At 49.2% G+C, this 26,117-nt stretch overlaps 1 protein-coding gene across 1 annotated transcript in view; it reads right to left on the reverse strand.

Moving 5' to 3' along the window:
* LOC116989741 (integrin alpha-X-like) overlaps nt 1–24,867 on the reverse strand; it is a 40,354-nt gene extending 15,487 nt beyond the window's left edge. The window contains exons 1-8 of the mRNA XM_033047333.1: nt 24,742–24,867; nt 23,857–23,982; nt 21,865–21,938; nt 21,408–21,549; nt 7,898–8,008; nt 7,496–7,575; nt 7,211–7,294; nt 6,772–6,844 (exon numbers count right to left, since the gene is read on the reverse strand). Coding sequence (XP_032903224.1) covers nt 6,772–6,844; nt 7,211–7,294; nt 7,496–7,575; nt 7,898–8,008; nt 21,408–21,549; nt 21,865–21,938; nt 23,857–23,982; nt 24,742–24,864 — 813 coding nt within the window. The 5' untranslated portion in view covers nt 24,865–24,867. The remainder of the gene's footprint in view (nt 1–6,771; nt 6,845–7,210; nt 7,295–7,495; nt 7,576–7,897; nt 8,009–21,407; nt 21,550–21,864; nt 21,939–23,856; nt 23,983–24,741) is intronic.
* Between the last annotated feature and the right edge of the window lie 1,250 nt (nt 24,868–26,117).

Genomic DNA, 26,117 nt, shown 5'->3' on the forward strand with positions numbered 1-26,117 from the left:
ATGTGTATGGGTGTGTGTATGTGACTGGGTGTGCGGGTGTGTGTGTATGGGTGTGTCTGTACGTGTGAATATGTATGTATGTGTGTGTAAGTGTGTATGTTGTTTTGAGTGTGTGTATGTGTGTTTGAGTGTGTGTGTATATGCGTGTGTGCATGTGTATGTATGTGTGTGTATGTGTGTGTATGTGTTTGTGTGTGTGAATGTGAATGTGTGTGTGTGTGTATGTGTGTGTGTGTGTGTGTATGTGGGTGTGTGTTGGCGTGAGTGTAGGTGTGCATGTGTTCACGTGTATGTGTGTGCACACGCATGTACGTGTGTGTATGTGTGAATATGTGTGTGTGTGTGGGTGAGGGTGTGTGTGTGAGTGTGTCTGAGAGTGGGTGTATGTGTGTGAGAATGTGAATATCTGTGTGTATGTGTGTGTGTATTTGTGTGTGATGCCCCAACATAGATGGGTGATAATATAAAACATAGTAGTGGCACGATGGCACAGCAGTAGTGTTAATGCGCCAGCACCAGACACCCGGGTACTCTGTGTGAGTGTCTGTGTGTATGAGTGTCTGTGTGTGTACGTGCGCGCGTGAGTGTGTATGTGTCTGTGTGGGTAGGTGTGTGTGTGTGGGTAGGTGTGTGTGTATAGGTGTGTGTGTGTGATTATGTGTGTGTGTGTGTCTGTGTGTTTTAGTGTGTGTATATGTATGTGTGTTTTAATGTGTGTGTGTGTGTGTGTAGGTGTGTGTATGTGTGGGTGTGTATGTGTGAGTGTGTGTATGTGTTTGTGTTTGTGAGTGTGGGTGGGCCGCTGTGTGTAGGTGTGTGTATATGTGTGTAGGTGTGTGTGCCTGTGTGTATATGAGCATGTATATGTGTGTGTATGTGTCTGTGTGTGTGTGAATGTATGTGTGTGTGATTATACAGGTATGTGTGTGTATGTCAGTGTGTATGTGTGTTTGTGCGTGGTGTGTGTGTGTATGTGTAAGTGTGTGTGAATGTGTGGATTTGCATATGTATGTGTGTGCATATGTGTGTTTGCATGTGTGTGTTTTTGTGTGTTTGCACATGTATGTGCGTGTATGGGTGTGTGTATGTATGACTGGGTGTGCGGTTTTGTGTGGGTGTGTGTGTGTGTATGGGTGTGTGTCTGTGTACGTGTGAGTGTGTGTCTGTATCAGGGACGTGCGGTCAGGGGAGGCAGAGCCTCATCTGTCATACTCCCAATGAAAATATCCGTTAAGAAAAGTAAAGAAAAATAATAATAAAATAAACGTAATTATAAAGATTTCTCTACTGATCTGTGTTATAAATGTAATTTCTATATGAATCTAATCATTTTTTATAAGCAAAATCGCCAAATTTACACAGCCGATGCAAATACAGGGAGAGATGAGGTGAGGCAGCGACGGGCTGAGCCTCCCCTCTGATTGCGCAACCACTCAGAAACTGCATGGAGTACAGGCAATAAGCGTGTGCCTGTTACTATCTCTATGTATGTCACCAAAGTAATGTTTGTAAACCCCTTCATTAGATGTCCTCACCTTCCATAATCCAGGTAACCTATTTCACGTATAAATATATTAAATTTAGGCTCGCCGGTCTCACATAAAACTGCAATGAAAAAGCACCAGGGGAGGCAGCGATCACATCTGCCTCACAAGGGTGCGTGTCTTGAGCCCAGTGGAGGAAGAGCAAGCGTCAATTATGTAGGCTCAGCCTACGTATTTGACGCAATCTCACTCTCCCTCCACATTAGCGAGCTTCAGCAGTCGGGGAACGCGTCGGTCCGGGGCTGCTCTTAGTGTTGTTACCGGTTAGATCCCTCGAATTGTCAGAGCCGAGACATCACTGAGCCGCCGTGAAGAAGGGTGCAATGATGCGGTGGGGGGTTCGGCAGCAGTCAGAATGGGACGGCAGCACGTTATAACGTGCCATCGTTCCTCTCTCCCTTCTCTCTCCCCCTTCTCTCCTCGGGGAGATGCGGTGATCAATAAGGGAGGGCCGGGCAATTGATACTAGCCAGTGCCTCACCGCACGTCACTGTATGTGTGTGTGTGTTCGAGTGTGTGTATATGTGTGTGCGTGCATGTGTATGTATGTGTATGCATGTATGTGTATGCATGTGTGCGTGTATGTGAGTGTATGTGTGTGTGAATGTATGTGTGTGAATATATGTGTGTATATGTGTGTGCGTATGTATGGGTGTGTGTGTGTATGTGTCTGTGTGTATGTGGGTATGTGTTTGTGTGTGTGTGTAGGCGTGAGCATAGGCGTGTAGGTGTGTGCACAGGCATGTGTGTGAATATGTGCGTGTGTGTGCGAGGGTGTGTGTTTGTGGATGTGTGTGTGTGGACGTGTGTGAGGGTGTGTGTCTGAGAGTGTGTGTGTGTGTGTGTGTGTGTGTGTGACAATGTGAATATGTGTGTGTATATGTGTGTGTTTGCGTGTGTATGTATTTGTGTGTGATGCCCCAGCATAGATATTCTGAGGTGGCACAAGGGCGCAGTAGTAGTGTTAGTGCCTGACAGCACCAGACACCCGGGTACTCTGTGTGAGTGTGTGTGTGTACGCGAGTGTGAGTGTGTATGTGTCTGTGTGGGTAGGTGTGTGTGTATATGTATATATGTGTGTGTGTGTGTGTGTGTGTGTGTGTGTGTGTGTGTGTGTGTGTGTGTGTGTGTGTGTGTGTCGGGCACGTGCCATGAGTAATTACTCAGGATAGGCAGTCAGTTGGCTTTTAAAAAATCTTAAACCGCGCATGCGCAGATTGTTCTCCTCTCCGTAAAAATAAAGAATAAAAATAAAGAAAGTAACAATACAATTTGGCAAGGCTTCCAAATCTGAATTACTGAATGGGTGGGGGGTGAAGGATGACGTCAGGTGGAGAGATGGTGGGAAAAACGGGAGCACACTGGGACAAGTTGAATCAGTTGTGATCTTATTGAATGACTATACTGGTTCAAGGGACCAATTGGGGGGAGAGTTCCTTTCACAGCATGTGTGGAGTCTGGCCAGGGGTAAAGTTGTGGGGAGGGCAGGAGCGTTGAGAAGGAGGGGGTCGGGGATCATGCCTGTAACCCACTCACTCACTGCAGCCACGGTTCTCTGCCATGGAGCCACCGCATTGTGGCCGGGAGGGAAGCAGATCGAGTGGCTGCGAGCGGCCGCCGGGACCTCAGCGCCTTTTACCGGCCCGCTCACCTCTGGCAGTGCTCTCCATCTGAACAGTGAGGGGAACAGCTCAAGAGCAAAGATCATAGAGCGGAGCGGGTCAGCGGGCGATGGATAACAGGACAGCGGGCAGTGGAGGTTACTCCTGTGTCAGCGAGAACATGGGACCAATTGAGGTTACTTGCACTGACACATGGATTAAGCTCCACCGCCTGCTGTCCTGTTATCCATCGCCCGCTGATCCGCTCTTGAGTTGTTTGCTGGCCTGATCCCCGACCCCCTCCTTCTCAACACTCCTGCCATCCCGCAACTTTACCCCTGGCCAGACTCCCCACCTGTGAAAGCAACTCTCTTCCCCCCACCCCTCCTCCCCAGTGGCGCTGTCCTTTTACAGCCACTTCCCACTTTACAGCGGCCTGTGCTGCGCATGTGCAGTACACAGTGCATGCTGCAAAGGCAGAATTTCAGCTGCCTTCAGCTCCCCTTGAAATTGACGACTTGAAGCAGTACCGACGGCACGTGGGCTGCACACACTTTCCCGTATTACATGTACTACGCACAAAAGGCACGGAGAATTATGCCTCTTCGATCGATCTCTTACGTAGGCATAATTCTCCTGTGCCTTTACTATTTATATTTAATAATTATCATTTTATAATTTAATCAGGGTAGGCAGTTCCTACCTTGCCTAAGCTGACGCATGTGCCTTGTGCATGTGTGTGTGTGTGTGTGTGTAAGTATTTAAGTGTGTGTATGTGTGTGTGTGTGTAAGTATTTAAGTGTGTGTAGGTGTGTGTGTTTGAGTGTGTGTATGGGTGTGCAAGTGTATGTGAATGTGTGTATTGTGTGAATGTATATGGGTGTATATGGGTTTATGTGTTTGTGTGCATATATGCAAGTATGTGTGCGTGTGTGAATGAGAATACGTGTGTGTGTATATGTGTGTTTGATTGATTGTATGTGTATGTGTGTTTGAGTGCATGTATGTTTGTGTGTTTCGTGCGTGTGTCTGCGTGTGTGTGTGCATGTATGTGTGGGGGTGTGCATGGGTGTGTGTGTGAATATATGTTTGTGTTTATCTGTGTATGTTTGAGTGTGTGCATTTGTATTTGAGTATGTGCATGTGCGTGTTTAATTATGTGTATGCATGCATGTGTGAATGGATGCGTGTGTAAATGTTTGTGTTTGTGTGTGTGTGTGTGTGTATGTATGTGTGTGTATGTATGTGTGTATTTGTGAGTGTATGGTTGTGTATGTATGTGTTTGTGTGTGTGCATATAAGTGTGTGTATGTGTGTGTGTCTGTGTGTATATGTGTGTGAGTGTGTATGTATGTGTGTATATATGTGTGTGTATTGGTTTATGTGTGTGTCAGTGTGTGTGTCTGTATGTGTATACATATGTATGTGCGTGTATGTGCATATATGTGTGAGTGTGTATGTGTATTTGAGTGTGTATATGTGTATGTGTGTTTGTGTCTGTGTTTTTGTGTAGGTCTGCATGTCAGTGTGCGTGTATGTGTGTATGTTTGTGTATGTGTGTGTGTACGTGTGTGAGTTTGCTTGTGTATGTGTTTATGTCCATGTATGGGTGTGCGTGAATGTAAATATGTGTGTATGCGTGTAGGTGTCTATGTGTGCGTGTGTCTGTGTGCATGTATGTGTGTATGAATGTGAATATGTGTGTGTGTAAGTGTCTGTATGTGTGTGTGCATGTGTGTATGGGTATTTGAGTGTGTGTGTAAGTGTCCATGTGTCTGTATGTGTGTGTGCATGTGTGTATGGGTATTTGAGTGTGTGTGTAAGTGTCCATGTGTGTGTGCGCGTGTGTGTATGTGTGTGGGTGTGCGTGTGTATGTGTGCGTGTGTGTGTAGGTGTGTGAATATATGTCTGTATTTATCTGTGTGTGTGTGTGCATGTGTATTTGAGTATGTGCATGTGTGTGTTTGATTATGTGTATGTACGCGTGAGTGGATGTGTGTGTGTATATGTGTGTTTGTGTATATGTGTGTATTTGTGTTATGTGTGTGTATGTGAATGTGTATGTATGTCTGTGTATTTGTATGGATGTATGTGTATATGTGTGTGTATGTATGTGTACTTGTGCGTGTATGTGTATTTGTTTGTGTGTGTCAGTGTATGTGTGTGCATATAAGTGTGTGTGTGTGTACACACACACTTATATGCACACACATACACTGACACACACACTCATGTGTGTGAGTTTGTATGTGTGTGTGTGTGCATGTGTGTGTGTGTGTATTGGTTTATGTGTGTGTCAGTGTGTGTCTATATGTGTGTGTATGTGCATGTATGTGTGTATGTATGAGTGCATGTGTCTTTGAGTGTGTGTATGTGTGTTTGAGTGTGTATGGGTGCATAAAAGTGTGTATGTGGCTGTATGTGTGACTGTGTGTATGGGTGTATGTGTGAGTGTGTATGTCTGTGTAGGTGTGTGTATGTGTGAGTATTGGTTTATGTGTGTGTGTGCGTGTCTGTATGTGTATGTGTGTATATATGTACGTGTGTGTGGGTGTGTGAGTGAATGTGTGTTTGAGTGTGTGTATGAGTGTTTGTGTGTATGTGTGTCTGTGTACGTGTGTATGTGTGTGTGAATGTGAATATGTCTGTGTATGTGGATGTGTGTATGTAACTTTGTGTGTGTATGTGTGCGTGTATGTGTGTCTCTGTGTGCATGTGTGTTTGTGTGTGTCCGTGTGTGATGTGTGTTTGAGTGTGTGTGTGTGCATGTGTGTGTGTGCCCGTTTGTGTGTATGTGTGCATGTGTATGTGTTAATTGGCCCTCTGTTAATTTCCGCGTGTAGGGAGTGGATGAGAATGTGGGATAACGGTGAACTGGTGTGAATGGGTGGTCGATGGTCAGCATGGATTCCGTGGGCTGAAGGGCCTGTTTCCGTGCTGTATCTTTCAATCAGTCAACTGAAACAGGAATGGCAACAGGCCCTTCAGCCCACCGGGTCCATGCCGATCAATAATTACCCATTCACACTAATTCTATGTTCACCCACTGAGAGAGAGCTGGTAAAGGAAGGAGGGCTGAGAGTGTCAGAGGAGAGAGAGAGGATGAAGCAATGAGGGATGAGAATGAGAGGCAGAGAGTGAAGGGGAAGGGGAGATGGGGAGAGAAGAGAGAGGATAGGGGGAAGATAGGATAAGGGAGAGGGAGGAGTGGAGAGGAGGACAGGGGGAGAGAGGAGAGTGGTGAGAGAGTGGAGGGGGGAGAAGAGGGTGAGGGAAGACAGAGGGTTAGCGAGGTTAGGGGAGGAGAATGACCCCTCTAACCCTAAAATCTCTGCCCTCTCGTCTTTGACATTTCCACCCCGGTGAAGTTCCGACGGGTAATTTACCCCCCTGGGGTAATATCCTTCGATCAGGTCTCCCCTCAACCTCTGAAGTCCCAAAGGAAACAGTCCGTCTGTCCAACCTCTCCCTGCAGCTGAGACGCTCTAATCCAGGCAACATTCTGGTAAACCTCCTCTGCACCATCTCCAAAGCCTCCACATCCTCTAAATGTTGCTGTTCCCAGCCCTGGAGCTGGGGAGGAGGGGAGGAAGGGAGAGCAAGCGAGCAGCGGGGGGAGAGTTACCTTGTAAGCGTGAGAGATGGGCTTTGTTTCAGCCTTGCTCATCGTGAAGTTTATGTATTGTGTAGAGTCGATACTGGGACAAGATAAAACAAAGTTTCAGACCCTCTGTGCCCCCCCACTCTTCCCTCTCCCCACCCTTCCCCCTCCCCCTACCCCCTCCCACTTTCCCTCCTCACCTCCCCTCCCCCTCCCCCTCACATCCCGCTCACATCACCCTCCCCCTCACATCCCGCTCCCCCTCACATCCCCCTCCCCCTCACATCCCCCTCCCCCTCACAGCCCCCTTCCCCTCACATCCCCCTCCCCCTCCCATCCCCCTCCCCCTCACATCCCCCTCCCCCTCACATCCCCCTCCCCCTCACAGCCCCCTCCCCCTCACAGCCCCCTCCCCCTCACAGCCCCCCTCCTCCTCCCGAGCGTCTGTGCTTCAGCCACTCACCCTTTGATGATGACGTTAACCTCGTATTTAACTATGATGCTCTTTAATTGGAAGCTGCCTCGTGTATCATGGGCTTCATTGTTACTGGCAACAAAGAACATTTGAGCTGGGATCAGTTCCCACAATAGGAATACACGTACCCCCCCTCCCCCCCCCCACAACACTCCCTCATCTCCCACAGCGCTCCCTCCTCACTACCCCTTACATCTGCCCCCGCTCATCTCCCCTCCCCTCCCCCCCCTCATCTCCCCTCCACCCCCCCCCCCCCCCGGGGTCTGTGGTCACCTGCTGGCGTTGATGCTGATTTCCACCGTGTCCTTCCAGTCCGCCTGCGGGTCCACATCGAAGATCGTGTGGAACTTCATCTGTGGTGAGAGAGGGACGGGGCAGGCAGCCGTGAGTCAGAGCAGGGGGTGAGAGAGAAGGGAGTGAGAGAGGGGTGAGAGAGAGGGGGGTGAGAGAGAGAAGGGGGTGAGAGAGAAGGGGATGAGAAAGTGGGGTGAGAGAGAGGAGTGAGAGAGGGGGTGAGAGAGAGGAGTGAGAGAGGGGGAAGAGACAGGGGGAAGAGAGATGGTGGGGAGGGTCATGGGCTCAGTAGTGGATGGGCTAGCACCACTCCACAGGGCTGAACATCCCACTGCCACCCTCTCACCCCCTCCCCCCCCCTACCCCCCCCCCCCCCCTCACCATGCTGTTGGTTCTGAAGATGGGGTGACTGATGAGACAACGCACGGATCGCAGCCCCAGTGCAGCCGGCTCCATCCCATCGTCGCATTCAATTTTGCCGCGGCGACTCGACTGGAAGGGGGAGAGGTCATCAGTCTCCTTGTTTCCCCTCCTCTCCCACCTCTCTCACCCCCCACCTCCATCCCCCACTCCCCCTCCCCTCTTACCTCCACCCGCTCTTCTCCTCCTCCCCCTCTCCTCCCCTCACTCCCTTTCCCTGTCCCTCTTGTTCCCCCTTCCCCTCCCGGTCTCTCCTCTCCCCTCTTCGTTCTCTCACCCCCCTCCCCTCAATCTCCTTCCCCCCCACTCCCCTCCTGTCCCCTCCCCTCTCAACCCCCTCACCTCTCACCCCCGTGCCCTCTCACCCCCGCTACCCTCTCACCCCCCCCCTCCTCTCTCACACCTCCTCCTCTCTCCCCCCCCCCCTCACCCCCCTTGACTCCCCATCCTTCTTCCCACCCCCCGTCTCCCTCTCTCCTCTCCCTTTCATCCTTCACTCCCACTCTTTCCCAGCAGGTGAACATGGAACTATTGTCAACAGGTGGTCAGCGCGGACTCGGTGGACCAAAGGGCCAGTTGACATTGACTGATTGAAAAAAGCACCATGGAAACAGGCCCTTCGGCCCATCAAGTCCACGCCGACCACTGATGACCCGTTCCCATCCACTCCCTACACACCAGGGGCTATGTTAGAGACGTAAATTAACCTACAAACCGGCACGTATTTGGGACATGGGAGGGAAGTGGAGCACGACGCGGTTACCAGGCGAACGGCACACACACACACACACACACACTTCGAGCCTGCAGCGCCATTCAATATGATCATGGCTGATCATCCAACTCAGTATCCCGTACCTGCCTTATCTCCATACCCCCTGATCCCTTTAGCCACAAGGGCCACATCAAACTCCCTCTTAAATATAGCCAATGAACTGGCCTCAACTACCTTCTGTGGCAGAGAGTTCCAGAGAATCACCACTCTCTGCGTGAAAAATGTTTATCTCATCTCGGTTCTAAAGGATTTCCCCTCTATCCTTAAGCTGTGAGTTCTTGCCCTGGACTTCCCCAACATCGGTAACAATCTTCCTGCATCTAGCCTGTCCAATCCCTTAAGAATTTTGTAAGTTTCTCTAAGATCCCCCCTCAATCTCCTAAATTCTAGGGAGTACAATCCGAGTCTATCCAGTTTTTCGTCATAAGAAAGTCCTGACATCTCAGAAATCAGTCTGGCGAACCTTCTCTGCACTCCCTCTATGGCAATAATGTCCTTCCTCAGATTTGGAGATACTCCAAATACTCCAGGTGTGGTCTCACCAAGACCCTGTACAGCTGCAGCAGATCCTCCCTGGTCCTATACTCAAATCCTTATGCTATGAATGCCAACTCGCTTTCTTCACTACCTGTTGCACCTGCATGCCTAATTTCAACACATAATTTCAACACAACACATAATCCTCCGCCATTTCCGCCACCTCCAACGTGACCCCACCACTCTCCACATCTTCCCATCTCCCCCCATGTCTGCCTTCCGCAAAGACCGCTCCCTCCGCAACTCCCTCGTCAATTCTTCCCTTCCCTCCCGCACCACCCCCTCCCCGGGCACTTTCCGTTGCAACCGCAAGAAATGCAACACCTGTCCCTTCACCTCCCCCCTCGACTCCATTCAAGGTCCCAAGCAGTCGTTCTAGGTGCGACAAAGGTTCACCTGTATCTCCTCCAACCTCATCTACTGCATCCGCTGCTCTAGATGTCAGCTGATTTACATCGGTGAGACCAAGCGTAGGTTGGGCGATCGTTTCGCCGAACACCTCCGCTCAGTCCGCAATAACCTACCTGACCTCCCGGTGGCTCAGCACTTCAACTCCCCCTCCCATTCCCAATCCGACCTCTCTGTCCTGGGTCTCCTCCATTGCCAGAGTGAGCAACAGCGGAAATTGGAGGAACAGCACCTCATATTCCGTCTGGGGTCCTTGCGTCCTTATGGCATTAACATTGAATTCTCCCAATTTGGCTAGCCCGTGCTGTCTCCTCCCCTTCCTTAACCCTCTAGCTGTCTCCTCCCACCCTCCCATCCGCCCGCCCTCGGGCTCCTCCTCCTCCTCCTCCCTTTTTCCTTCTTTCTTTCCCCACCCCCCATCAGTCTGAAGAAGGGTTTCGGCCCGAAACATCGCCTATTTCCTTCGCTCCATAGATGCTGCTGCACCCGCTGAGTTTCCCCAGCAATTTTGTGTGCCTAATTTCAAGTACTGGTGTACCATGACACCCAGGTCTCGTTGCATCTCCCCTTTTCCTAATCGGCCACTATTTAGATAATAGTCAGCTTTCCTGTTTTTGCCACCAAGTGGATAACCTCACAATTATCCACATTATACTGCATCTGCCATGCATTTGCCCACTCACCCAGCCTATCCAAGTCACCTTGCAGCCTCCTAGCATCCTCCTCACAGCTAACACTGCCCCCCAGCTTTGTGTCATCCGCAAACTTGGAGATGTTGCATTCAATTCCCTCGTCCAAATCATTAATATATATTGTAAATAGCTGGGGTCCCAGCACTGAGCCTTGCGGTATCCCACTAGTCACTGCCTGCCATTCTGAAAAGGACCCGTTTACTCCTACTCTTTGCTTCCTGTTTGCCAGCCAGTTCTCTATCCACATCAATACTGAACCCCCAATATTGTGTGCGTTAAGTTTGTATACTAATCTCTTATATGGGACCTTGTCGAAAGCCTTCTAAAAGTCCAGATATAACACATCCACTGGTTCTCCCCTATCCACTCTATCAGTTACATCCTCGAAAAATTCTATAAGATTCGTCAAACATGATTTACCTTTCATAAATCCATGCTGACTTTGTCCAATGATTTCACCACTTTCCAAATGTGCTGCTATCCCATCTTTAATAACCGACTCTAGCAGTTTCCCCACTACCGATGTTAGACTAACTGGTCTGTAATTCCCCATTTTCTCTCTCCCTCCCTTTTTAAAAAGTGGAGTTACATTAGCTACCCTCCAGTCCTCAGGAACTACTCCAGAATCTAAAGAGTTTTGAAAAATTATCACTAATGCATCCACTATTTCTGGGGCTACTTCCTTGCGTACTCTGGGATGCAGCCTATCTGGCCCTGAGGTTTTATCGGCCTTTAATCCATTCAATTTACCTAACACCACTTCCCGGCTAACCTGGATTTCACTCAGTTCCTCCATCTCATTGGACCCGTGGTCACCTGCCATTTCTGGCAGATTATTTATGTCTTCCTTGGTGAAGACGGAACCAAAGTAGTTATTCAATTGGTCTGCCATGTCCTTGTTCCCCATGATCAATTCACCTGTTTCTGACTGCAAGGGACCTACATTTGTATTTACTAATCTCTTTCTCTTCACATATCTATAAAAACTTTTGCAGTCAGTTTTTATGTTCCCTGCCAGTTTTCTTTCATAATCTAGTTTCCTTTTCCTAATCAAGTCCTCCTCTCCTGGTCTCTGAATTTTTCCCAGTCCTCTGGTAGGCTGCTTTTTCTGGCTAATTTGTACACTTCATATTTTGCTTTTATACTATGCCTGGTTTCCCTTGTTATCCACGGATGCACTACCTTCCCTGATTTATTCTTTTGCCAAACTGGGATGAACAATTGTTGTAGTTCATCCATGCAGTCTTTAAATGCCTTTCATTGCATATCCACCGTCAACCCTTTAAGAATTAATTGCCAGTCAATCTTGGCCAATTCATGTCTCATACCCTCAAAGTTACCTTTCTTTAAGTTCAGAATCATTGTTTCTGAATTAACAATGTCACTTTCCATCCTAATGAAGAACTCAACCATATTATGGTCGCTCTTGCCGAAGGGGCCAATGCAGAAGTTGCACGATTAACACTAACTTGATGTCATGAATTGGAAACTGCTTTACTCATAGAAGGCATTGGGTTGTGGTGGAAGGACAAAGTTCAGGCTGTTGGGCTGGAACCAGTGGAGGGAGAGAGGGAGAGGGAGAGAGGGAGAAAGAGGTCCCCCCTCAATCTCCTAAACTCCAGTGAGTACAGGCCCAGTGCCGACAAACACTCATCATAGGTTAACCTACTAATTCCTAGGATCTCCTCTGGACCCTCCCCAGAGCCAGCACATCCTTCCTCAGATATGGTGCCCAGAATTGCTCACAATTCCAAATGTGGCCTTACCAGCACCTAGAATCAAAAACCCCACACACAGACACTCTACTCATTGGGAGCGAAGGAGACATGGTCAGTCTGGCTCTGCCTCAACCGCCTCAGAACACGGGTCGAACGGTACAAAGCCCTCATGCAGAACAACAATAGACCAACCGAACGTGACTGCGGGGAGGCAACCCAAACTATGGAGCATTGATTTACCTGCCCCCTCCTCCCACAGACCTGCAAACCTGAAGATCTCAAGGTCTTCAACCCACGTGACAGAGACTGCGTCATGAAGTGACTAGGAAAAGTGCAGCAACATGACAAGAAGAAGACCAGCTCCTTATAGAGCCTCAACATTACAACCCTGTCTTTGTATTCAAGCCCTCTCAAAATAAATGCTAGCATTGAGTTTCTTTGATTCGACTTGCAGATTAACTCTTTGGGAATCCTGAACCAGCACTCCCAAGTCCTTTTGCACCTCCGATTTCTGGATTCTCTCCCCATTTAGAAACCAGTCTACGCCTGTATTCCTACTACCACAATGCATGACTCCACACTTTGCTACACTATATTCCATCTGCCACTTCTCTGCCCACTCCCCCAGCCGGTCCAAGTCCTTCTGCAGAATCCCTGCTTTCTCTACACTACATGCCCTTCCACATATTTTCGTATCATCCGCAAACTTGGTCACAATGCCTTCAGTCCCCTCGTCTAAATCATTAACATACAACATGAAGAGTAGCGGCCCCAGCACCGAGCCCTGCGGAACTCTACTAGTCACAGGCAGCCAACCAGAAAAAGCCCCCTTTATTGCCACTCTTTGTCTTCTGCCATCCAGCCAACCAGCTATCCATGCTAGTATCTGCCCTTTAATACCATGGGCTCTCATCCACCTTAGCAGCCTAACATGTGGTTTTATGAAGTAAACATCTGACTCTCCTTTGTCTGTCCTATTTACTTCTTCAAAGAATTACAGTAAATTTGTCAAGCAAGACCGCCCCTTCACAAAGCCATGCTGACTTCGGCCTATTTTATCGTGAACTTCCAAGTTCTCCGTAACCTCATCCTTTACAATGGACTCCAAAATCCTACCAACCACCGAAGTCAGACTAACCGGCCTATAGTTCCCACTATTCTGCTTTGCTCCCTTCTTGTGCAGCGGGGTAATATTGACAATTTTCCCATCATTGCACTACTGACTCAAGTGACTTTTGAAATATAAATGCCTCCACAATCTCTAAAGATAAGTTTAGGGTGGTCTCTCCAGTCCAGGAGACTTATCCACCTTTAGCCCTTTCAGTTTCCCAAGCACCTTCTCCCTACTAATAGTCACTAACTTCCACCCCTGACTCTGTTGAATTTCAGGCATGTTGCTGGTGTCTTCCACTGTGAAAACTGATGCAAAAAGTTATTCAGCTCCTCTGCCATTTCTTTATTCCCCATTATCACTTCTCCTGCATCATTCTCCAGTGGTCTAACGTCCACTCTTGTCTCTTTCTTACTCTTTATATAACTGAATGTAACAAAGGTAATGCCACTGTGGTGATGATGGATTTCAATATGAAGGTAGACTGGGAAAATCAGGTTGGTTCAGGACCCCAAGAAAGAGAGTTTGTAGAATGCCTCCGAGATGGATTTTTAGAGCAGCTTGTAATGGAGCCGACCAGAGAAAAGGCAATTCTGGATTTAGTGTTGTCCAATGAACCAGATATGATAAGAAAACTCGAGGTAAAAGAACCGCTTGGAGGTAGTGATCATAATATGATTAGTTTTAATCTGCAATTTGAGAAGGAGAAGGTTAAATCGGAAGTGTCTGTGATGCAGTTGAGCAAAGGGGACTATGAAGGCATGAGAGGGGAGCTGGCCAAAGTAGACTGGAAAGGGATCCTAGCAGGAATGACGGTGGAACAGCAATGGCAGGAATTTCTGGGCATAATCCGGAAGAAGCAGGATAATTTCATTCCAAAAAGGAAGAAAGATTCTAAGGGGAGTAGGAGGCAACCGTGGCTGACTAGAGAAGTTAGTGATAGAATAAAACTAAAAGAAAAGATGTATAACACAGCAAAGAGTAGCCGAAAGACAGAGGATTGGGAAACTTTCATAGGACAACAGAAGGAAACAAAACGGGCATAACGGGCTGAAAAGATGAAGTACGAGGGGAAGCTGGCCAGGAATATAAAGGAGGACAGTAAAAGCTTCTTTAGATATGTTAAGGGAAAAAGAGTAGCAAAGTCAAATGTGGGTCCATTGAAGGCAGACACGGGTGCAATTATTATGGGCAACAAGGAAATGGGAGAAGAGTTGAATAGGTACTTTGGATCTGTCTTCACTAAGGAAGACACAAACAATCTCCCAGATGTACTGGAGGACAGAGGATCTAAGGGGGCAGAGGAACTGAAAGAAATTTTCATTAGGCGAGAAATAGTATTGGGTAGGCTAATGGGACTGAAGGATGATAAATCCCCTGGGTCTGATGGTCTGCATCCCTGGGTCCTCAGGGAGGTGGCTCTAGAAATAGTGGACGCATTGGTGATCATTTTCCAATGTTCAATAGATTCAGGATCAGTTCCTGTGGATTGGAGGATAGCTAATGTTATCCCACTTTTCAAAAAAGGAGTGAGAGAGAAAACGGGGAAATACAGACCAGACTTCAGTGGTGGGAAAGCTGCTGGAGTCAATTATTAAAAAGGTAATAATGGGGCATTTGGATAGCAGTAAAATTATTAATCCAAGTCAACATGGATTTATGATAGGGAAATCATGCTTGACTAATCTTCTGGAATTTTTTGAGGATAAAAACATAGAAACATAGAAATTAGGTGCAGGAGTAGGCCATTCGGCCCTTCGAGCCTGCACCGCCATTCAATATGTAGGAGGAGGAGCCATCTTGATGAACGGCTGCTAGCCAGCAGCCGTCCGTTTTAAATTCGTTTTTTTTATAGTTCTTAGTGAGTCCTGTTTTTTTGTTTGTAGGGGATATGGTCTTTTAATGTGGGGGGGTAGGTGTAACTTTATTTCTAGGTCCCTACCTGGTCGGTGTGGCAGCCTTTTCTCCGGGCTGCCCGTCGACCCGTCCTCGTGGCCTACCTACGGGCTTGGAGCACCGTTTCCTGGCGGGGACCGCCCAGCACCTCGGCCTCGGCGGCGGCACAGCGTTGGAGCGCTGGAGCGGAGCAGAGTGGAGCGGGCGATACCTTGCCTGGGTTGCCGCGCTGGAGCGACGCGCTGGAGCTCTGGCGAGCTGGACCGCCGAGAGCAACATCTCCAGGCTGCGGGTCTGCGGAGCGGTGCGGGCGGCGTGTGGAGAGGCGGCGTGTGGAGAGGCGGCGTGTGGAGAGGCGGCAGTGCGGAGAGGCGGCAGTGCTGAGAGGCGGCGTGCGGAGAGGCGGCAGTGCGGAGAGGCGGTGCCGACTTTGTCATCGGGAGCCTGGGAGCTCCAAACCGGCGCGGCCTTGTCGGCTTCGGCAGCCGCGGGCTCCAACCAGGAAGCGGCCGTTCAAGGTGGCCCAGCCGCCGAAAGGACTCTCCCGAGGCCGGGGCAAGACCACCCGGTGAGAACGGCCAGGGACATCGGGCCTCCGTAGAGGCAATTGCGGTGGCCTCAATAGGCCTGACTTTGGGGTGAACATGGGGTGGGGACTGGACATTGTGCCTTCCCCCACAGTGCTTTCCACTGTGGGGGGATGATTTTTTTGTCTAATTGTAGTCCTGTAGGTCTGTGTCCAAGATGGCTGCCGTGAAGAGAGAGTGGACGCTGGCGCGCTTTGGCTGCCGCTGCTCTCTCTTCACACTGTGTTTTTGATTTTCTGTTTTTGGATTGAATTCTGTTTTTAATATGTGTCTCTGTGATGTCTTTTTTACCTGTTCTATTCCGATTATATGTTTTTATTCCGATTACTATGTAAGGTGTCCTTGAGATGTCTGAAAGGCGCCCATTAAATAAAATTTATTATTATTATTATTAATATGATCATGGCTGATCATCCAACTCAGTATCCCGTACCTGCCTTCTCTCCATACCCTCTGATCCCCTTAGCCACAAGGGCCACATCTAACTCCCTCTTAAATATAGCCAATGAACTGGCCTCGACTACCCTCTGTGGCAGAGAGTTCCAGAGATTCACCACTCTCTGTGTGAAAAAAGTTCTTCTCATCTCGTTTTTAAAGGATTTCCCCCTTATCCTTAAGCTGTGACCCCTTGTCCTGGACTTCCCCAACATCGGGAGCAATCTTCCTGCATCTAGCCTGTCCAACCCCTTAAGAATTTTGTAAGTTTCTATAAGGTCCCCTCTCAATCTCCTAAATTCTAGAGAGTATAAACCAAGTCTATCCAGTCTTTCTTCATAAGACAGTCCTGACATCCCAGGAATCAGTCTGGTGAACCGTCTCTGCACTCCCTCTATGGCAATAATGTCCTTCCTCAGATTTGGAGACCAAAACTGTACGCAATACTCCAGGTGTGGTCTCACCAAGACCCTGTACAACTGCAGTAGAACCTCCCTGCTCCTATACTCAAATCCTTTTGCTATGAAAGCTAACATACCATTCGCTTTCTTCACTGCCTGCTGCACCTGCATGCCTACTTTCAATGACTGGTGTACCATGACACACCAGGTCTCGTTGCATCTCCCCTTTTCCTAGTCGGCCACCATTTAGATAATATTCTGCTTTCCTGTTTTTGCCACCAAAATGGATAACCTCACATTTATCCACATTATACTGCATCTGCCAAACATCTGCCCATTCACCCAGCCTATCCAAGTCACCGTGCAGTCTCCTAGCATCCTCCTCACAGCTAACACTGCCCCCCAGCTTAGTGTCATCCGCAAACTTGGAGATATTGCCTTCAATTCCCTCATCCAGATCATTAATATATGACAAGTAAAATGGATGAATGGGTGCCAGTGGATGTAGTGTATCTAGACTTTCATAAAGCTATTGATAAGGTCCCGCACAGGAGACTGGTGACTAAAATTAGAGCACATGGTATTGGGGGTAGGGTGTTGACATGGATAGAAAATTGGTTGGCAGACCGGAAGCAAAGAGTAGGAGTGAATGGGTCCTTTTCAGAAAGCAGGCAGTGGCTGGTGGAGTGCCGCAAGGCTCGGTGTTGGGGCCGCAACTGTTTACCATATATATTAATGATTTGGAAGAGGGAATTAGGAGCAACACTAGCAAGTTTGCGGATGACACAAAGCTGGGTGGCAGTGTGAACTGTGAAGAGGATGTTAGGAGGAATGTTGGCCTTCATAACAAGAGGATTTCAGTACAGGAGTAAAGAGGTTCTTCTGCAATTGTATAGGGCTCTGGTAAGACAACATCTGGAGTATTGTGTACAGTTTTGGTCTCCTAATCTGAGAAAGGACATCCTTGTGATTGAGGCAGTGCAACGTAGGTTCACGAGATTGATCCCTGGGATGGCGGGACTGTCATATGAGGAAAGATTGAAAAGACTAGGTTTGTATTCACTGGAGTTTAGAAGGATGAGGGGGATCTTATAGAAACATATAAAATTATAAAAGGACCGGACAAGCTGGATGCAGGAAAAATGTTCCCAATGTTGGGCGTGTCCAGAACCAGGGGCCACAGTCCTAGATTAAAGGGGAGGTGATTTAAGACTGAGGTGAGAAAAAACGTTTTCACCCAGAGAGTTGTGAATTTATAAAATTCCCTGCCACAGAGGGCAGTGGAGGCCAAATCACTGGATGGATTTAAGAGAGAGTTAAGAGAGAACGCAGGCACGGGTTATTGATAGGGAACGATCAGCCATGATCACAATGAATCGCGGTGCTGGCTCGAAGGGCCGAATAGCCTCCTCCTGCACCTATTTTCTATGTTTCTATGTAATTTCTATGTTCTTTAAAAGCTTCCCAATCCTCTGGCTTTCCACTAATCTTTGCCATGTTATACTTTGTATTGTATTGTATTGTATTCAAATTTATTGTCATTGTCTCAGTTAGAGACAACGAAATGAATTTCCCTTACAGGCAGTATCATAAAAATAAAAATAAATAAATAATAATAAATAATAAAACATATTAAAAATAAAATAGATTTAAAAAAAAAGCACAAACACTGAAAGTCCACGACACAACATAACACAGTGGCACCAAGGTGAGGAAGGCACCATAGTCCAGCCAGCCTCCCCTCCGTTCTTCCCAGATGTTCACTCGTGGTCGAGGCCTTCCTAGCACCCGCAGTCGCCGCACCGGGCGGCCCGATGTTCAGGCCCTCACGCCGGGCTGGTGGAACGCCGACGCCGAACCCCGACGGTGAACATCCTCCTCCTCAGCGGCCCGGACCTCCTGATCAGCCGCCTCCCGCAGCCGGAGTCCGCAGCTCCCGTGTCCGCAGCTCCCGAGTCTGCAGGCCGAGCTGGGCAGAGTCGCAGGACCCCGCGCTGTCCATCAGCGCCGCCCGCGTTGGGAGCTCCGCAAACCGTAGCTCCATGATGTCGGTGCAGCAGGTCCAGCACTCCGGGCTCCAGACGGCGACCCCCGGTAAGGCATCGCCAGCCTCGCGATGTATCAGCGCTGTCCCGCCGCTGCTGGAGCTCTGGTCGCAGGAAAGTCCACGCTAATCCAGTAGGTAGGCCGCTGGTGGTGGGGGGGGGGGGGGGGGGGGGGGGGGCGAGGACGCGACTCGAATAAAAGTTGCGTCTTCACCAGGAAGCGGCTGAAGGACGGTATCCCCCGCACCGTACCCTCTTCCCCCACATCAAAACACAAAAAAAACACAAAAAAACACACTTTTACATAACTAAATAAACAAAAAAACAAAAAGATACCGGGCTGTAGGTGGAGGCAGCTGGCACCAGCGCCACCGGAAGTACAACACAAGATACGCCTTCTCTTTTAGTTTTATAACCATATAACAATTACAGCACGGAAACAGGCCATCTCGGCCCTACAAGTCCGTGCCGAACAATTATTTTCCCTTAGTCCCACCTTCCTGCACTCATACCATAACCCTCCATTCCCTTCTCATCCATATGCCTATCCAATTTATTTTTAAATTAGACCATCGAACCTGCCTCCACCACTTCCACTGGAAGCTCATTCCACAACGCTACCACTCTCTGAGTGAAGAAGTTCCCCCTCATGTTACCCCTAAACTTCTGTCCCTTAATTCTGAAGTCATGTCCTCTTGTTTGAATCTTCCCTATTCTCAAAGGGAAAAGCTTGTCCACATCAACTCTGTCTATCCCTCTCATCATTTTAAAGACCTCTATCAAGTCCCCCCTTAACCTTCTGCGCTCCAGAGAATAAAGACCTAACTTATTCAACCTTTCTCTGTAACTTAGTTGTTGAAACCCAGGCAACATTCTAGTAAATCTCCTCTGTACTCTCTCTATTTTGTTGACATCCTTCCTATAATTGGGCAACCAAAATTGTACACCATACTCCAGATTTGGTCTCACCAATGCCTAGTACAATTTTAACATTACATCCCAGCTTCTATACTCAATGCTCTGATTTATAAAGGGTAGCATACCAAAATCTTTCTTTACCACCCTATCTATATGAGATTCCACCTTCAAGGAACTATGCACGGTTATTCCAAGATCCCGCTGTTCAACTGTATTCTTCAATTCCCTACCATTTACGTCCTATTTTGATTTGTCCTGCCAAGGTGTAGCACCTCACATTTATCAGCATTAAACTCCATCTGCCATCTTTCAGCCCATTCTTCCAAATGGCCTAAATCACTCTGTAGACTTTGGAAATCCTCTTTATATTGTTCTCGACTTCCCTTATCATCCACAGTTGACTCTTTCTCCCCCTAGAATCTTTCTACTTCTTTGGAATGATAAGATCCTGCATCTTCTGGATTATTCCCAGAAATTCCTGCCATTGCTGTTCCATCATCATTCCAGCTAGTGTCCCTTACCAGTCAACTTTGGATAGCTCCTCCCTCATGCTTATGTTGTCCCTTTTTCCCAGCTGTAATACTGACATGAGGAGGGATTTATTTAGCTAGTGTATCTGTGGAATTCATTGCCATAGACAGCTGTGGACCAAGTCATTGGGTAGGTTTAAAGCAGAGATTGATAGGTTCTTAAAAGGTTATGGGGAGAAGGCAAGAGAATTGGGTTGAGAGGGAAAGAGAGATCAACCATCTAGTAGACTTGATGGGCCGAATGGCCTAATTCTTTCAATTACTTTTGAACTTTTCCCAGAGCATTGTTTAACACAGACCATCACACAAACCAACCTCCTTTCCATCGACTCCATCTACACCACGCTGCTTGGCAATGCCAGCAGCATAATCAAAGACCAGCCTCACCCGTCACTCCCTCTTCTCTCCTTTACCATCAGGCAAGTGGTACAGAAGTGTGAAAGCGCACACCTCCAGATTCTGAAACAATTTCTTCCCACCGTCCCTGTAACACGGTGGCGTAGCGGTAAGTTGCTGCTTACAGCGTCAAAGACCTCGTTTTGATCCCGACTACGGTTGCTGTCTGCACAGTTTGTACGTTCTCGCCATGACCTATGTGGATTTTCTCCAGGTCGTTCCTGTTTCCTCCCACGTTCCAAAGACGTCCAGTTTTTTAGGTTAATTGGCTTGGTATAAATGTAAATTGTACCAAGTATGTGCTGGATCGTGTTTGTGTGTGGGGATCGCTGGTCGGCATGGGCTCGGTGGGGCAACGGGCCTGTTTGTGTGCTGTATCTCTAAAGTAAGTTTTTATCAAGCCACTAAACCATCCAATCACCAACTACAGAGCGGCTCCTGACCTACCATCAACATCAGTGGAACTATCTTTAATCCAAATTTACTGGACTTTACATTGCACTAAAAGTTATTCCCTTTAACTTGTACCTGTACACTGTGGAGTGGGGAGGAAATAGTAGAGTAGGGGAGAGGAGAGGAGGGGAGGGGAGGAGGGAGGGGAGGAGAGGAGGGGAGAGGGGAGGAGGGGAGAGGTGAGGAGGGGAGAGGTGAGGAGATGGGAGAGGAGAGGTGAGGAGAGGGGAGAGGAGGAGAGGGGAGAGGAGAGGAGGGGAGGGGAGAGGAGGGGAGGGGAGGGGAGGAGAGGGAGGGGAGAGGAGGGGAGGGGAGAGGAGAGGATGGGAGGGGAGGGGAATGATGGGTTGCTGGACAACCCGGACGGAGACAGCAACTGGAGGCCGTGTAGCAGCCTGGGGCTCGCCTGCATCAAGAGCCGTTCCAGGAAACCGAGCGCACAGACTGGACTGGACTTGACTTTGAAAAATGCGCCAAAACCTGTCGGCCCAAACATCAGGGCTATTTCCATGCACTTTATGGTAATCGGGGTAACCCTGTGCTGGTGATAATAAAGAGCCCAGTCTCACCTGAACAATGGTGGTCTTACGGAAGGAAAGACCCCTCGGGATGAGGAATGTGACCACGGTGAAGTAAGAATTCTCTCCACAATTCTCCAAGGAGACGTCCAGACCAAGGGTAGTGTGGCTCCCCACGACCAAGAACTGGGTGCTGCAGGGATAGAGGGCGTCAGAGACGGGGAGAGGGGTGTAGTGACCGGAGGTGAAAGGGAGTCACAGAGATGAGGTGCGGGTCTAGGAGCCGGCGATGGGCTGGGGATGGGGGGGGGGCAGAGGATGTGGATGTGCAAGAGGGGGAGGAGGTGCAGGGAGCGGAGGGAAGGGGGGGTCAGAGCTCGGGAGGGTGGGGAGGATGGAAGGCCTGGAGGTGGGGAACACAGATGATGTGGGGGGGTCTAGGGGCTGGAGATGGGGGAGGCTTGGAGTGTGGGGAAGGTTGGGGGAGGGGGTGTGTTAGATTACGTACCCGCTCATGGAGAATGACACCTTCAGACGGTCGGTACAGATGTTGTCTGAGCCACACTCCTGCTCAAATGGCAGCTGTGGGCAGTGAGGGACACATCAGCACATGTGCTCACGTCCCATCTTCCCCCGTCCCTGCCCCAATTCGTCCATGAAACCTCAACCCCCTCCCCACCAGCCCGTTCTTCAACCCCATCCACCTGGTCCAACGCTCAGCCCCATCTTCCTGGTCTGTCCCTGAATCCCTGTCTCCCCCCCCTCTCAACCCCCTCCCCCATTGGCCTTGAATCCTTGCCGTCAGTCCATCCCTCAAACCTCTCCCCCCTGGTCCGGCCATCACTCTCCTCAGTCCATCTCTCAAACCCCTTCTCCTGGTCAGAGTGATACAGTGTGGAAGTCGCCCACGCAGGCCAACATGTCCCAGCTAGACTAGTCCCACTTGCCTGCACTTGGTCCATATTCCTCCAATCCTATCCATATACCTGTCCAACTGTTTCTTAAATGATGGGATAGTCCCAGAATCAACTACCTCCTCTGGCAGCTTGTTCCATACACCCACCACCCTTTGTGTGAAAAAGCTACCCCTCAGATTCCTATTAAATCTTTCCCCTTCACCTTGAACCGATGTCATCTGGTTCTCGATTCCCCTACTCTGGGCAAAAGTCTACCCGATCTATTCCTCTCATGATTTTGTACACCTCTATAAGATCACCCCTCATTCTCCTATGCTCCATGGAATAGAGACCCAGCCTACTCAACCTCTCCCTATAGCTCTCACCCTCTGGTCCTGGCAACATTCTCGTAAATCTTTACTGAACCATTTTAAGCTTGACAATATCCTATAACATGGTGCCAAGAACTGAATACAATATTCTAAATGCAGTCTCACCAACATCCTATACAACTGCAACATGACCTCCCTACTTATTTACTCAATACTCTGACAGATGAAGGCCAAAGTGGCAAAAGCCTTTTTGACCTCCTTATCAACCTGTGATTCGACTTCCAAGGAACCAGGCACCTATATTCCTAGATCCCTCTGCTCTACAACACTACCCATAGACCTACCATTCACTGTGTAGGTCCTGCCCTTGTTCGACATCCCAAAATGCAACACCTCACACTTCCCTGTATTAAATTCCACCAACCATTCCACAGCCCACCTGGCCAATTGATTCCGATCCTGCTGCAATCTTTCACAACCATCTTCACTATCTGCAAAACCACTAACTTTTGTATCATCAACAAACTTGCTAATCTTGCCCTGTATGTTCTCATCCAAATCATTGATGTAGATTACAAAATAACAGACCCAGCACCGAACCGTGAGGCACACCACTAGTCACAGGCCTCCAGTCTGAGAAGCAACCTTCCACCATCACCCTCTGCTTCCTTCCATGGAGCCAATTTGCTGTCCATTCAACTATTGTCTGTCACTGGTCCGTCCTCAACCCCCTCCCCACTGGTCCGTCCTCAACCCCCTCCCCACTGGTCCGTCCTCAACCCCCTCCCCACTGGTCCGTCCTCAACCCCCTCCCCACTGGTCCGTCCCTGAACCCCCTCCCTCCCCACTGGTCCGTCCCACAACCCCCTCCCCACTGGTCTGTCCCTGAACCCCCTCCCTCCCCACTGGTCCGTCCCTGAACCCCCTCCCCACTGGTCCGTCCCTGAACCCCCTCCCTCCCCACTGGTCCGTCCCTGAACCCCCTCCCTCCCCACTGGTCCGTCCCTGAACCCCCTCCCCACTGGTCCGTCCCTGAACCCCCTCCCCACTGGTCCGTCCCACAACCCCCTCCCCACTGGTCCATCCCACAACCCCTTCCCCACTGGTCCGTCCTCGACCCCCTCCCCACTGGTCCGTCCCTGAACCCCCTCCCCACTGGTCCGTCCCTCAAATCCCTTCCCCTGGTCGGATCATGTATCTCCTCATCACTGGTCCATCCCCATAAGTCATCCCTCCCTGATCCATCCATTCTCTTGCCCCTCCAGTACACACCCCGCTGCTCCAGATTCCTGTGCTGCCCTGTTTGAGGATGGGAGCCGGGTAAATGCCCGATCTCTGGCCCTTGGCTACGTAGGTCATGTCCAACTGGATGTTGTTGTACGTGTCCTGGATACAGTTCTGGGGAAGAGATAAAAGGGGGGGGGGGGAGCCAGGGAAGGTTGAAGAGAGAGAGAGGGGGTAGAAAGAGTGGGGGGGGGGGGGGAGAGAAGGGAGAAGAGGATTGGGCAGAGAGGGGAGAGAGTGGCAGAGAAAGAGTGGAAGAGTGAGATGGGGAGAGATTGGGGCAAAGAGAGAGGGAATAGAGGGGATAAAAATAAGAGAGGTGGGGCACGAGAGAATGTGAGAGAGATGGGGGAGACAGAGGAGGTGAAGTAAAGAATGGTCAAGGGTCGTGGAATATGTGCCAATTATCCATCAATGGCCCAACCATATCCCCCATCCTATCCTGCACTCTCACGCTCCCCTGTAACCCTCCACCCCCCCGCCCCCCTCCCTCCCCCCACCATTCACTCCTTGTCCATTTCTACAGAAAACTGAACAGTGTTACCGTTGTTATCTAACCGGATGGGAACCCCGAACGGTCTCCCGGTGTGGTCTACCTGGGCAGGAACCCTGAACGTTGCTCCCGGTGTGGTGTACCCTTGTGGGAACCCTGAATGATGCTCCCGGTGGGGGCCCAACTATCTTCCCCATCCTATCCTGCATTCCCACGCTCCACTGTAACCCTTCCCCCACGATTTACTCCATGAACGTTTCTCCCAGTGTGGTCTAACTGGGCAGGAACCCTGAACGGTGTTCCCGGTGTGGTCTAACCGTATGGGAACCCTGAACGGTCTCGCGCCATGGTCTATCTCTTTATCGATCGGTAGGTCTTACCTCAAGCTGGATCTTGAAGTTCAGGCATTGGTTGATTTGCAGTGCAAAGTTTACAGGAGGGTTTTCAGTGACCTCTGCCCTCTGAATCATACGCCCGGGATCGAGGACCATTTTCGTGAGCATGTTAAATTTAGGTGACTCTGGAAGGAAAAGGGGCAATAGTGAGGGTGGGGGAGGGTGTAATTCAGCAGCATGATCTCCTGCATTACAAGCCGGGGTCTAATCCAGGGGGGCCTGAAGTTTATAGTTTGAATAACATTGGATTATGGGCCAGAATCTAATCCAGGGTGTTGGGGTGGGTTTGTATACAATACCAGATCCCTGGTGTTGTGATCTAATCCAGGATTTTGTGGGGTTTATATATAGTATACCAGATCCACGGGAGTAAGTTACAGGCTGGTATCTGATCCAGGGGTACATGGAAAAATAGGTGCAGGTGTAAGCCATTTGGCCCTTCGAGCCAGCACTGCCATTCATCTATTGAGATATATTATCTAAAATCAGTACCCCTTTCCTGCTTTTTCTCCATATCCCTTGATTTCTTTTGCCCAAAGATCTAGATCGAACATCCAATGAATTGGCCTCCACTGCCTTCTACGAATTCCACAGATTCACAACTCTCTGGGTGAAGTAGTTTTTCCTCATGTCAGTCTGAAACTGTGACCCCTGGTTCTGGACTATCCCAACATCGGGAACATTTGTCCTGCATCTAGTCTGTCCAATCCCTTGAGAATTTTATGTTTCTATAAGATGCCCTCTCATCCTAAATTCCAGTGAAATCAAGGCCAGTCCACCCATTCTTATCTCATATGTCAGTCCCGCCATCACGGGAATAAACCTGGTGAACCTGTGCTACACTCCCTCAATAGCAAGAATGTCCTTCCTCAAATTAGGAGATCAAAATTGCACACAATGCTCCAGGTGCGGTCTCACCAGGATCCTGTACAATTGCAGTAGGACCGACCTCTTCTTCTTCTTGCGTATGGCGTGCACAACCTAAAGTTGTAGGATAACTTGTTCTATTTGATCTTATTTGTTGTGCACGCCAGGTTGATTGCATTCGTTGAAACAGGGCGGACCACGGGAAGGTTGCAATCTCTCAACCCAGGACCGACCTCCTTGCTCCTAAACTCAAATCTTCACGCAATGAAGGCCAACATGCCATTAGCTTTCTTCACTGTCTGCTGTAACTGCATGCTTACTTTCAGTGACTGATGTACAAGCATACCCAGGTCTCGTTGCACCTCCCCTTCTCCTAATCTGACACCATTCAGTTAATAATCTGCCTTCCTGCTCTTGCCACCAAAGTGGAGAACCTCAATGGATAACCTTCATCCACATTAAATTGCATCTGCCATCCATCTGCCCACTCATTC

The sequence above is a fragment of the Amblyraja radiata genome, chromosome 29 (genome assembly GCF_010909765.2).
Source record: "Amblyraja radiata isolate CabotCenter1 chromosome 29, sAmbRad1.1.pri, whole genome shotgun sequence".
Lineage (NCBI taxonomy): Eukaryota > Metazoa > Chordata > Chondrichthyes > Rajiformes > Rajidae > Amblyraja > Amblyraja radiata.